Here is a 14127-nt window from a genome sequence, read left to right on the forward strand (position 1 = left end):
CAGGACCTCGGGAGGGAGGGGCCGGGGCTCGGCAGCCCATCTGGCCCCGTGGAGATGAGTGAACGCTGGCACCCAAACTTGTGAGCAGGCCCAGGGTGAGGCATGAACTTCAGCGAAGATGGAATGTCGTTTAAAATTCAATCATAAGTTTGAATTCAAATAAAGAAGTTAAATGCCTATAGCAGTTTCCTAGAGTAATACTTAGAAACTGGAAACTCACTTCTAAAATGAGTATTCTGGGGGCGCGTGGGTGGCTCAGTCGGTTGAGCATCCAACCCGTGATTTTAGCTCAGGTCGTGACAGCACGGTTCGTGAGTTCGAGCCCCGCTTCAGGCCCTGTGCTGACAGTGTGGAGCCTGCCTGGGATTCTCTTCCTCTCTCTCTGCCCCTCCCCCACTTGCACACACTCATTCCCAAAATAAACAGACATTAAAAATAAATAAATGTTTAGAACAAACACATAAAATGAGTATTCTGATAGTAACTTCCATCTATTAGTAACAATCTTTAAAAAAAATTGTAGTACCCCCTTTGGGTTCCGCGGCTATCAACCGAGCACTGTCTCCACAGCTGGGGGCCCAGCAAGGGGACACAACCTGTTTGGAAAGCATCTGCAATGTTTCTGGAGACAGAATGATGTTCACACGCTTCTCCATTAATGTCACTTCTGGGAACTCCACACCGAAGGCTACACTGAACCTAAGGAATCCTTTGAAAAGCAAGCCTTCTGCACAAAGAAGTTTTACCACAGCATTATTTACACTGGTGAGAAGTTGAAAACAACTCTGATCATAACAATCCACTTATGGCACGCCTCCTTTGTGTAAGGTCGTATGTGCACAGCATATATTAGCACACGTAATTTACGCCATAATCCAGGAGAGAGTACCCTTATCCCTAGTTTACCAATTAAAAGACTTACGTTGGCCAGAGTGAAGTAACCTACCCAAGGTTTCACCTTTAAAACTAGCAGCAATCACAGGTCATGATCTCAAGGTTCAGGAGTTGGAGTCCCAAATCAGGCTCCGCACTTGGGATTCTCTCTCTCTCTCTCTCTCTCTGCCCCTCCTACTTGCTCCCTCTTTCTCAAAATAAATAAATTAAAGAAAGAAAGAAAGAAAGAAAGAAAGAAACAAACAAACAAACAAACAAACAAACTAAGAGTAACTTTGTGGCGACATGGAAAATGCACATAGAAAGTTAGGTGAAAAGATCAGACCGCTTAACTGTATTATTTCTCATGGGAATGCAGCCTAAGGAGTCAGCTGAAGGGCAACCCTCTGTAGCCACTGCACAGGGATCCCTGAGGCCTGTGCTGACAGCCCCCCACCCCTACCCCACTAGCTCGCCCCATCACACCACACACAGCATTGGAACAGCTAGATGGCCACGAAGCTCTGAAACCGCCTGCCCAGGCCCCTTCCAGGCCCTATACTAGGTGCCCCATAGATGTGTCTGCCTCTCCTACACCGGAAGCCCACGAGGGACAAGGCTTCGGCTGCTATGGGCCCCTCACCACTCAGTGCCGGCCCTGGCCCACGGGACTTACGAAATGAGGAAGCGAACAAACTTAATGTTTTGAAAACTGTGTTCTGCAAATGTCATGTGGTTATGAATGACGCTTGTATACTGGGCTATTATCTGCAGAACACAAAACGCTAGATTTGTTCTGTTTTCGCGGAGCGGTCTTCAGACCTGCGGTCCAGATGTCAGTACAGCCGCCTTTGGGGGATGTGGGTCTTGATCTGGCCTGCAATTCCTTTCCCAATTAGGAACCTGTTTGCTTTGCCCACAGGAAGATGGTCATAACAAAACCGCACAACCGGGGGGCTCGGAGCCTCCTGTGCTCACGGTCCAGGGAGTGGGACCCTGGCACTGAAAATGGCCGGGCTGTCTGGCGTTAGCCAGAAGAGTTAACGCAGGTCCAGCATCGGGCGGGACGAGCGAGGAAGCTCCACCCAGTGGAATGTTGAGTGCAGCTGGTAGAATGTTCACAGGGTGGGAGGAAGGGAGACAGAGCTTCTGTTACAATGTTATGAGACAAAACCCAGAGACACAAACTTGCATTTACCATGTATGCACTCCTGGAACAAAAAAATGTTTAGAAAAAAGTCTGAAAGGAAATGTACCGACGTGTAAAGGAAGGCTGTGTCTTTCTGGAATAAGATTACGGGATATTTGTCTTCTTCGTGTTGCACTTTCTACACGAACACGAATGGACACGTGTTACTTTTATAATGAAATGGCCGCAGGTCCTCAGCTCAGGTCCACCCTGGGCTTACCAGTTCATACTGGAGAAGTGGGCCACCACGGAGCTGGTCTGAAGGGTGCAGGTTATTCCCCACAGCTGGACTAAGCTGTCAGCAGGAGGAGACTAATTCAATAGGCACCATCAATTTCTAGCTGCTGAAAGTTCTGCCTGCCAACTGTAACTTTCTGAAAGGGCACCGCTACTGGGCATCGGCTGGAGAGAGGGCAGAACAGAAGGCTTCTGCTGAACAAAAGCTGACCCGGAATGGACCACTGGAGGCACAGTGCCCGGCCCCGGGCGCACGCTGTGAAGCCTGGGCCCAGCCCAGAGGTTCTGACTTCACTGGTCAGACGTGCAGCCCAGGCTTTGGGATGTTTTGGAACATTTAAAAGTTTCTCGGCAGCCGGCCTTAGGGCAAGTGGCTTAGAGGAAAAAAAAAAAAAAAAGGCAGCCAGCAAGACGAGGAACAGCTTTTTATTAATAGACAAAACCCAGCTTCTATGAATTACACTGTTGCTAAACTCAACCTTAAAGCACCAAGAAACCGCACAGATATGTAAAGTGTCTCTTTATTTCTGGAAAAGCCTCTAAAATATATTTCCAAGAGACTAATGCTTATGCCTGGGGCAGAACACCAAGAGAGATGAACATAACACAGAAATACCAACAAAGGACGGACGGATGGACAGATGGATGGATGGATGGACGGAAGGATGGATAGAAGGAAGGAAGGAAGGAACGAACGATGGAAGGAAAAAAAAGAAAAAGAGAAAAGAAAAGAAAAGAAAAGAAGAGAGGAAAGGAAAGAGAGAGAAAGGAAGGGAGGGAGGGAGGGAGGAAGGGAGGAAGACAGATTAAGGTTTATTTAGCATCTGTTCATTCAGTAAGTGTTTACTGAACGCCTTCCCCCGGGTCAGGCACTGTGCACTGAGCACAGACCAGGCTTCTGCTCTTGGAGTGTGTTTTAGTACAGGGAGATAGAAAGAAAATGAAATAAATGATAACTCAAGTAGTAAAAAGTACTGTGAACACAATAAAAGAGAGGAACATGATATACAGGGGGTTATAAGTAAATCATGCAGTCTCTTTTGCCATACCAAAAAAAAAAAAATCTATCTTTAGACCTTCCTTCTTATTTTTACTTAAGTACGTTTTAAATGCCCTCTTGAAGTGGACTATTTGAAGCCAGCCACTATGGAACTGGGCAGCCATGACCCAGGCACTGTCACAGCTGTGTAACTGTTGTCAACCTTGACTTAAAGCTCCTTTTCCCTGTTTCATACTCCACTTACTATGAGCTTATAAACAACACTGTTTACCTATACTACAAAGTCTGCTTTAAAGACAAACAGAGCGGTGCCTGGATGGATGGCCCAGTCGGGTAAGCACCTGACTCTTGGTTCTGGCTCAGGTCATGATCTCAGTTTTGTGGATTTAAGCCCTGCATTGGGATCTGTGCTGACAGTGTGGAGCCAGCTTGCGATTCTCTCTTCCTCTCTCTCTGTCCCTCTCCCGCTCCTGCTGTCTGTCTCTCTTTCCAAATAAATAAATTAAAAAAAACATTTTTTTAAAAGACAAACGGACAGATACAAATTTTGTATTCATAATTCAACTTTCTATGGCACAAAACAACACTGATCCTTAGCTGATAATCCCCAATCAGCAATTCGGATGGCTGTGTTTCAATGTTACACTCTCTGACAATCACAGGAACTCCTTAAAATCTGGGTCCCCGTTATGTAACAGTTGAAATAGGTACCCCTGCTTTTAAAAGCCATAATAGAAGGGGGTACCTGGGTGGCTCAGTTGGTTGGGCATCCAACTTCGGCTCGGGTCCTGATCTCACGGCTCGTGGGTTTGGGACCCGCATCGGGCTCTGTGCTGACAGCTCAGGGCCTGGAGCCTGCTTCAGATTCTGTGTCTCCCTCTCTCTCTGCCCGTCCCCTGCTCACGCTCTGTCTCTTTCTCAAAAATAAATAAGTATGAAAAAAAAATTTCTTAAAAGCCATAAAAGAGGGACACCTGGGTGGTTCAGTAGGTTGAGCGTCTGACTTCGGCTCAGGTCATGATCTCGTGGTTCCTGGGTTCAAGCCCCGCGTCGGGCTCTGTGCTAACAGCTCGGAGCCTGGAGCCTGCTTCGGATTCTGTGTCTCCCTCTCTCTCTGCCCGTCCCCAGCTCACGCTGTGTCTCTCCCTGTCTCTCAAAAATAAATAAATGTTTAAAAAAAAAAATCCACTTTTTTTCAAACCATAAAAGAAAAAAGCATTACACGGGATGAGCCATACGATCTTATGATTGGAACGTGCAGCTGTACGTTCGTTCGTCTACTCGGTGGAATCCCAGCTTTACCACTCATGACACAGTGGGTTCCGCTCAGGCCATCTCGGTGTCCTTACTGAGGAGCACCCGCCCACCTCCTCAGGCAGGTCGAAGCGGCAGATGGACCAGTCACGGGGAAAGCAGACGGGTGGGAAGTTCACCTTGCGGCTGTCTCTCGCAACGGCCCACTCGGGGGACAGCCTCACCCGGCACATTCAGACCCACTTGGGACCCAGCCCCTGTGGTAAGCAGCAGCATCTCCAGGGTCGTGTGTCAGCAACACGGCCGCCCCCGTTACTGACCAGCCTCCTCTGAGATTCTACCTCCACCTGAAGGGATTAACTCCAGAGCACGCTAAGGCTGCCAGCCTGGCACCGGCCTCTGCCGTGGGGCTTCCTGCCTGCCTGCCTGCCTGCCTAAGATCAGGGGTCCCGTGACTTACAGGACATATTCGCCCCAGCAAAAGGGAAGTCCCGTGGATCCCATCTCCCACCAGATTGCTAGTCCATCCCTCTTGAAAAACACTCTGCCGCTGAGGGCTGGGACCCCTGAGGGCCGGGAACTTTCTTCACCGGGTGGCTGCCCCTGGCCTCCCGGACACTGGGGAATTACCTGGCTGGCAGCCAGCAAACGCCTCTAGGCCCTTGCACATCCCCCCCACTCCGTGCCTGGGCAGCACCGCTCAGTCCTGCACCTCAGAGCTCCCCTCCCCCTCCCACCCTCTCAGGGGGCCTGGGCTGACCCAGGCTCCTTCCAAGTCCACACCCCACGAGGGCTTCTGAGGGACATGCTGGCTGGGTTTGTAGCTTTTAAAAAACAATAACGTATTATGATTATATATTCGCACATCTTCAAGTTTTCAAAAGCAGACCTGTGTAGGACTCCTCCCTTTCTTAGATGCCTAACCCTTATTAAAATGTCCTCTTGTGCGCATGCACGTGTTTACCTGCTCCCGCTCGGCTCCCATAGTCTGGCTGGCAGGGCAGGGGCCGCAGGGGCTCTGGTTCACCCCTGAGGCTCCCTGCTGTGGAGAACCAGCTTCCCTGGAGAGTTCTGGGAAGGCCCGTGCCCCTGGACTCCTCCCAAACACGCATGCTTTCCGATTCTCCCTAATGGGCTTAAGAATGGCTGAGAACCGTGGAGGGAGATAACCGCACCGACCCTTCAGTCCCGGGGACACCTCAAGCTCCCCCGGATTCACACCAGGCCAGCAGGGTAGGGCTCAGGACAGGCTCGGGTGATCCGGCCGTGGGGATGCAGTCAGGATCAAGTGCTCCCCGTGAAGGCCTGTGCAGGCTGCTCTTAGGCCCCGCTCCCCCCACTGCATGGTGGGTACCTGGCCTCCCTGGACGTCATCCGGATCCTAGACTCTTGTCCAGAAACTAAAGGGAAATCGCCCTCTTTGGCGCTGGCGGCTGAGAAGTTCAAAGCCAATTTTGGATCTGTCTCCAGCACTTATGTGTGACTCTGGCCTTATTTTATTTTCCTTTTGCCCCTATTTAATCCTCTGGTATCGCATGTGTTTTGTAAGCCAACTCCAATCCTTTCTAGACCGAAGCAGAGCAAATAAATGGAATGCTCATAATCTCTGGTAATCACTTGGTGAGTCGCTGTCCACAGGGTCTGGGGGGCGCAGCCCTGCGTGAGGAGCTCCCAGCCCAAAAGAAGGGCCGGCCTGAGGCAAGCCCCGAAGCTCTCCTGGGAGCAGAGCCCAGCCACTTCGCAGGGGGGCTGCTCCACCAGCCCAAGCGTCCAAGGGGTCACCAAGACAGTGGACCCATTGGGTCAGCCCGAGACCTGGCCCCAGGTGGCGTGTGCGAACACAGAACTGCCCACTCTGGTTCTGATGCATCCGAGGGAATCAGAGGGCAACAAGCATTTCTACTCTGTCTTCCTTCCTTCTTCCTTCCTTTGTCTAAGGACCAGAACACTGGATGGGCCTGGGTGGCTCCGTTGGTTAACTGTCCCGACTGCTGATTTCAACTCAGGTCATGATCTCACGGTTCGTGAGCCTGCTTGGGATTCTCTCCCTCTCTTTCTGCCCCTCCCCAGCTTGTGTGCATGCTCTCTCTTTCAAAAGAGATTTACTTTAAAATTAATAAGAGGGGCGCCTGGGTGGCTCAGTCGGTTAAGCGTCCGACTTCGGCTCAGGTCACGATCTCGCGGTCCGCGAGTTCGAGCCCCGCGTCGGGCTCTGGGCTGATGGCTCAGAGCCTGGAGCCTGCTTCCAAATCTGTGTCTCCCTCTCTCTCTGCCACTCCCCCATTCATGCTGTGTCTCTGTCTCAAAAATAAATAAACGTTTAAAAATAAATAAATAAATAAAAATAAAATTAAATTAAATTAAATTAATAAGAAAAGAAAAGAAAAGAAAAAAAAGAAGAAAGAAAAAAAAATGGGAATGCTGGTGGTTGGCCTCGCACCCAGAAACGCAAGGTACCAAACACAGGATGATGCCGGAGCAAGGCAAGCGTGGCCCAGGCTCTGGGGGTGTACGGGCTGGGCGTTCCTTCCTTCCCTCACCAGCCTCCATCCACAGGACAGATGAGGGAGGTGGCAGGTCCTGCCCTGAGTTTGGGTGTGCCTGCTGGAGGTCAGTGGCAGTCTTACATTCAGGTCTCCACCCGGACTCACGGGGACGATTCCCCCAGCCGCCGCCCCCCCCCCCCCCCCCCGCCATGCCACCTTTCATGTGGTTTCCCACCACCCCAAGAACTTCTGCAGTTTCTCCACTGCCTGTTGAAGGGTGGAGGGTGGACAGAGTGGGGGGGGGGGGGGGGCGGGGCGGGGAGGGAGGGTAACAATAGGCAGGTGGCTCACCCCTGCTCTGCCCAAGCCAGCTGCCCTGTCTGGGTGCTCTCTGGCAAACCCCAATCTCTCAACCTGGAAAGGCTCCCCACAGCCTCTCCTGCACACGGCAGTCCTGAGCACCAGCTACGTGCCAAAATCACATACACGGCCAACGCGCGCCATACAGGGCCCAGCCTTGGGCGGGGAGGGCAGCGGGGCACCAGGGATGACACAAGTGTCAAGGAAACATGAATGCCAGGTGAGGCCAAAGAGCTGAAGCCATTGCCAGCCCAGAATTCTCCCCCAAGCCCTCAACTTCTCAGACCTTCCCCACACCTCCACCTGCATGTCTAGTAGACATTTCGCCATGGCCAGAGCATAACCCCACCTCTGCTCCCAGCCGCGCGGCTCACAGCCACCCTCACGGCGGCCGGCTGATGGCAGTGGCATCCCCCCACCCCCCTCCCCGGGCTGCTCCGCCAGCAGTCCTCAACTCCTCTCCCCATGCCCCCCCCTCCCCCCGCCGCGTCCAGTCCTCCAGCAAGCCTGCTGGCTCTCCTGTAAGACATCCCCAGGCCTCCACAGCCTGTCACCCCCCACCTGGATAAGGCCCATGGTTTCGGACAGAGCCAGAGGAGCAAGCCCGGTGAGAGAAAGTGGCTAGAAACCTTTAGGGCAATCTGAGATAGCTACAGCATCCACAGGCTGATACAAAAGTATCGGTCTGAGACAGATCCGGAATTGAAAGAACTGCTCCCTGCCAGAGGCAGTTTGAGAAGGGGCCTCCACCTTCGCCAGCCTCGGGGCCCTCGGGGCGGGCCTCACCCGCCACTCCGCCTCACTCAGCTCTAGCCCCACTGGCCCTTCGGGTCTGCAAACAACCCCCTCCCCGTCCCCCAGCACACTCCACCTGAGGGCATTTGCACTGCCTCTTCCGAGCCTTCACGGGAGCACTCCTCATCCCCCTTGGACCCTGGCTCCAACATCACTTTCTCAATTAGGCTTACCCTGACACCCTCCTTAACACTTGCAGACCACCCTCCCCACTCCTCAGGCTTGGCTGGGAGGCTCATGCTTGTTTGGTTTTTTTCTGCCCTTCTCCAAAGCACTCACCACATAATATCCTGTATGGTGTCTTACGTTTATTGTCTCTCTTCCCCTGAGCAGGGGCGGAGGGCTCTGCTTTGCGCTTGGGCACACGACAGGAACTCGATACTTGCTGAGTGAAGGAGGGAACGTGGGAGCCAGAGGGCAGCTGGGGCAGGCTTCGCAGAGACAACCTGGAGTGGCTGCCTCCGGGTGGACATCCGCACACTTAGGCTGACAGAGGGCAGCCAAGGACCCCCAGGGGAGTTGTCTGCCGTGTCGAAGGCTCTGGCCTGGACCCTGGAATCTAGAGGATCTCTCCCAAGACCCAGGGTCAGGGTATCATTTCTCAAGATGGAAGGTGGACAAGAGTGGGGGGGAGGGCGGCTAACCGCAAGGAAACCAGTGAGAAAGCAGACACTGAATTGAGGTCATGGAACTAGAGAGGAAGGACAGAATTTGAGAGGTTTCCAAGGTCAGACCTGCCGATGTATGCGGGAGGCAAAAGGGAGGAAGGAGGCACAGAGAGGATCAGGTGGGTACGGCTCGTGGAAGGACGGTCTCCTCAAACACCGGCATGATTACTGTGGGTCAGAACAGCCACCCAGCAGTGAAAGCCTCCCCGCAGTGCGTGCTCTCCCACGAAGGGGCTTTCTCAGCCGTCTGCCTCCCCTGCCCCACACTGAGTCTGCACCCGTGCCCACAGGGCTTCCTCCTCTGCGGGGTCTGGGGGTCCTAAGTGTGCCCCGCCCACACGTCTCCTCCAGGATCACGGCCTGCATTTCAGGAGACCACTTCCCGAACGGCCAGTGTCCGTCTGACTCCTCCACTGCCGGATTCCAAGCCGGCCGTGTTCAAAGCAAACCCACCGACGTGCGTACGTGAAGCACTTACCTTGCACTGAACACTGTTAGGTGCTAAGAACGGACAGAAAGTCGTCGTGGGCGGGGGTCCTGCTCTCCAGCAGCCTAAGGATGGGCAGCGTGTGAGATACAGAGAGGGACGCACACACTAACCAGTTGAAGGACAGAACGTGGCACAGTGTGACACTTGTTTGCCCCAAACTCTTCTGGGACACGAGAAGCTGCCAAAAAGACCTACTCATTTTGAGCCCCAATTTCTACCAGAGCTGCAGGAGAAGAGAAATCCACATGAACCGGGCACCTCGAGCAACCTGCCAGATGTGTGCGTGCAGGGGAGGCGCCCAGGCAGAAGGAACCAGAGGGGACAAGACTGGCCTGGTGGCGCAGGGTGTGGTCCGGACCACAGCGGGAGAGGTGGGCAGCAGGGCGGCCTAATTTTAATATGCACATGTCCCAGCAGAGCCAACCTGCCACCAGGAGAGCTGGTGCAAGACTCCAAACACACTTTCCCAGTTACTGAATGAAATCCGGGAAAAACAAAGGGGGACCCCAGAGTCCTGGGGGGAACACTGGGAACCTGTAGGAACGGCCACCAAAGATCTGGTGGAAGAAACGGTGTGCAACCCAAGGGCCTTTGGATGATCCTTCAAAACACACTTCGACCTTTTCATCCTGCAGAGTGCAAAGCCGGTCCTCCTCACAAAATCCTGCACAGGCCGTTAGGGGAAGACAGGAGCACAAAGGAAACTATCCCAGAGCTAAATCTAGTGACCACACAAATACCCGAGTCAAACAAGCTGTAATATTGATGAGGCATGAATGAACAGTAACTGTTTCCAGGGCTGAATAAAGGCGGGCCACCTTATCGGGGAGGTCACACAGAGGCTCTCCGTTGGTGCCCCTTCTAGTAAGAACAGGCGAGAACAGCTCTCTTCTTCTCTGTGTGTGGGGGGCGGGCGGCGGGGGCGGGGCACTCGGGCCAAAGGTTGATCAGACTGAGGACGTTTTCTTGGAGGCAACAGAAAAAATCTGCTTTCGGTTTAACCCGCAATAGTTGCAGCCTCTGACCGGGACACATTGTGAATTAGTCAGAAGAGAAGCCCGCTTTTAGTTACCCATTGAATCAGGTATCTTCAAACACTGTGACCTAGAATCGACAGTACAGCTAACTCTCTGTTTACCACGGTAATGGGGATTTCTGGAAGGGCAGCAGTTAATTGAGAAGCAGAAACAATCCCATTTTGTCCTCATCAAGGCACATATCACTGCATCAAGGCTGAGGGCTTCCAACGAGCGTCCACCACTCGGGACCTCGGGTCTGCCCACCACTGTGAGATCTAAGCCGCACCCTTCTGGCGCAACAAGCCAAAGGGTGTCTGGCCCCCACCACACCTGGGTCTGGCAGGTAGCGGGGCCCCGTCCAAATTTTCAGGGCGTGGGGACACCGGGAAAGCACGGACAGTCACCCCATGCCTCACCCAAATCGCAACAGGACTTCTGGCGAGTGACACGTGGTGGTGCGAGGGGGGCTCTCAGGGAGACAGGAAAAAGGGGGCCCTGGGTCCGCGGGAGGGTGGACCGAGAGGCCGGGGAGGAGACAGGGAGAGAGTTGGCTGTACTGACACACAACAAGCACACCCCCAGCAAGCCGCCCAGCGTTTCCAGGAAGGAGAAAAGCAAACCGCCGTCCCACCTCGGGCTGCGCGGTCACAAGTGAGGCAGGGCTGGGACCAGTCGCCATTTGGGCGGGAGGCCAGCCCCAGGTGCGGCAGGAAGGGGTGGCGCTGGCTCAGCGGCTGCAGCTCCTCGCTCTGACCCAGCGGGGCCCCTGCGCGGTGCTGGGGGCACAGCGAGGCCTCGGGCGCTGTCGGGCAGGGACACACACACACACACACAGAGAGAGACACGCCGTTAGAGAGAGTGGGAACGGCACGGTGCGGGCCAGGGCCGGGGCCCGTGGCGCTCGGGGGCGGCGGACAGCCCGCTGACCACATTCTGACCCAGAACATGCAGCTCGAGCTCAAGGTCTGAGGGAACCGGAAAGCGTCAGAGCTGGGGCCGTGACAGCATCCGGCAGGCCAGCAGAAGGCCGGCGGGCCTGCCACCAGTGCCTGACCCGAACCCCCGGCTCCCGCACGGGGAACGTCCCACAAGCTGTTGATGGACAGGATGCTATTCTAGCTCTCCCTTCGGATCCTCTGGCTTCTGGACAAAAATGACCGCAACAGGCACGTCGCGAGAAGGGCAGCTCCCAGTGGCTGCAGAGCACAGGCGCGTCCACTTCCCAGACAGGAAGCCGAGGCAGCCTGAGACCAGCTCAACCCACAGCGGGCACTTTTGGGGGGTGGGGCGGCTCCATGAGAGCAACAAACGAGCTCTCCCTTTAAAGGGCAATCGTCACCACTTTGGTGATGAACCTGGCCCAGACGGAGACTTCTGGAGACGCAGGTCGCTTTCCTTCTCGTGCGGTCTCACGAGGGTCACAACCTATGCTTCAGCAGAGCAGTTCAAACTGAGAGGGAAACCGCCACGACTAGAAACAGGGACAAGAAAAATGCTAACCTCTCCAAGCTCGGTCATAATTTGGAATTCCTAGGGAAGTCCAGGAAGTCTGGCTTTGGTACACAAATCTCCCATTTGACACATTTCTCAAAATGCTGCTGGTGGCAGGACAACGTCAAACTGACACCTGCAGGCGGGAGCCGTTAGTAGGTGGTCGGCCAGCAGCACCAATGACCACACAAAGACCGACAGGCGTTTGTCAGGCTACAAACAATTTCCTTTAAAAAAAAAAGAAAAAAATGGGGTGGCTGGGTGGCTCAGTTGGTTAAGTGTCCAACTTCGGCTCAGGTCATGATCTCAAGGTTTGTGGGTTCGAGCCCTGCATCGGGCTCTGTGCTGACGGCTCGGAGCCTGGAGCCTGCTTCGGATTCTGTGTCTCCCTCTCTCCCTGCCCCTCCCCCACTGGTGATCTGTCTCTGTCTCTGTCTCTGTCTCTGTCTCTCTGTCTCTCGTTGAAAAATAAACATTAAAAAAAATGTGTAAGAAATAAAAAAGGCTGGTGTTATGCTGACAGTGTTACCGATACCAAAACGAAAGGCTGTGTAGGGGCATGCATTTTTGTTTTTACAGCCATAAGATACAAGTTCTGCGTCCCCACAGGCCACCAGGGCCACCTGTCTTGACACAGCATCAGGGAAAGCAGCAGGGTGCCTGTTCCCGGGGCCACTTTTAGTGAATGCCCAGGACGCCAATGTGGCTCACAGAGACCAGCTTCCGTCAGGCTCTGAACTCCACTTCTGTTCCCTGAAATCTCGTCCGAATGTTGGGCAAAGGCCCAGCATAATCCGACATGCAAAATGAGAAAACAGAGCAGCCCCACCCAGCACAGACCCAGCCATGCAAAAGCAAATCACCAAGAGCTCTCGCCCACATGTCCAAAGAGGGGCCTTGCTCACACTGGCACCTGCAGAGGCCTCTGGCTTCTCCCTCCCTCTTTAAGGGAGACAGAGACATCCCATCTCTCTCCCCTGGGACGCTGAGGTAGAATAACACGCTGAGCCAGTCGGGAGACCCGCAGCCCAGTGGTTAGACAAACATTTAATGAGATTAAAGAAACGAGATTATCATCGAGAAAGAACGTTCGTTTCCTCCTACCTACCAAACACAGTCAACTTCCCACCGTCTGTGGGGCAGGCCAGTCGCTTCACTCCGGCCCTTCCCTGTGGGGGAAAGGGGCGGACCGTCTCCCCGAGGGCCGGCTGGCCCTGCCCGGATGTACCGAATCAACACCACGGAGCAGCAGAGGGTCTTGAGACCCCGGAGGCAGAGCAGCCAAGGGACCAAGCCCCCGTGTCGCCGTGGCCCGGTGCAGACCACCGGCGGTGCTGCGCAGGCTGCAGGGAGCTGAGAACGAAGGACAGATACAAGCTCTCGCTCAGCCCCAGGGCGCCCACCCCACCTGAGGCCCAGCGCGCTGGCAAGGGGTGGGGGGCGCTTCCACTACTCACAGCCATGGTAGGAGGCGGGTGAGCCCCCGGCCTTGCCGTACTCCTGCTCCGAGTAGCTGGTGGAGAGGTTGGGCTGGCTGGAGCCGCGGCCGAAGGTGATCTGGTTGCTCCCCATGCCGGTGGCGACCTGGGCCATGCGCTCTTTGGTTTTGAGAGCCTGGGCCCTCTCGGCCTTCAGCCGCTCCTCGTCCTTGAGCAGGGCCACCAGCTGCTTTGACTTCTCGCGCACGTTGATGCCCTGGTCCTTGCCATCGCGGTCCACGTACTGGAAGTCCTTCAGGGTCTGGATGGCGAAGATGTTCTCACGGCACTGCTGGGCCACCCGCTCGGAGCCCGTCTTGATGAGGTAGTCCAGCAGCGTCAGCGCCTTGTACACGTGCCGCCAGTTCTTGCCGTGGTCGTTGAGCCGCTTCCACACCATGCTCATGATCTCGGAGAAGGCCACCACGTTGTAGGTCAGGTCCGCGATCTCCGTCATCAGGGAGCTGGACGGGCCCCACGGGTCATTGGAGGTGGCTTCCCGGACCTTTATTTCCGCTTCCGAGTAATTGTTCACGATGTTTTTCATTTGCCGTCTGATAGACGAAGTCGCCATTGTTACTTTTCTTGGCGACAATCGTAGAGCCCTTCAGAGAGAGAGATTCTCCTGTCCTGGGCGAGTTCGTGCCCTGCGAAGGTTCAGTCTCCGCAACAGATGTGGAGTAGGATCCCTAAGAGTCATGTCCTCCGCTGGAGCCTCAGGTCCGAGAAGCCAGAAGCCATGACCTGGAGGAAGAAAGAAACACACGCTCACTGCAGCACACACGCC

General features: G+C 54.5%; 1 protein-coding gene across 4 annotated transcripts in view; it reads right to left on the reverse strand.

Annotated features, from left to right (window-relative positions):
- EPN2 (epsin 2) overlaps positions 1–14127 on the reverse strand; it is an 87338-nt gene that overhangs the window by 32745 nt on the left and 40466 nt on the right. For 2 of the 4 annotated variants that reach the window (XM_045487558.1, XM_045487557.1), the window contains exons 2-3: positions 13320–14084; positions 11003–11173 (exon numbers count right to left, since the gene is read on the reverse strand). In XM_045487558.1, coding sequence (XP_045343514.1) covers positions 11003–11173; positions 13320–13914 — 766 coding nt within the window. In that variant the 5' untranslated portion in view covers positions 13915–14084. The remainder of the gene's footprint in view (positions 1–11002; positions 11174–13319; positions 14085–14127) is intronic. The other 2 variants (XM_045487559.1, XM_045487560.1) reach the window with 1 other exon arrangement.

The sequence above is a fragment of the Leopardus geoffroyi genome, chromosome E1, assembly GCF_018350155.1.
Source record: "Leopardus geoffroyi isolate Oge1 chromosome E1, O.geoffroyi_Oge1_pat1.0, whole genome shotgun sequence".
Lineage (NCBI taxonomy): Eukaryota > Metazoa > Chordata > Mammalia > Carnivora > Felidae > Leopardus > Leopardus geoffroyi.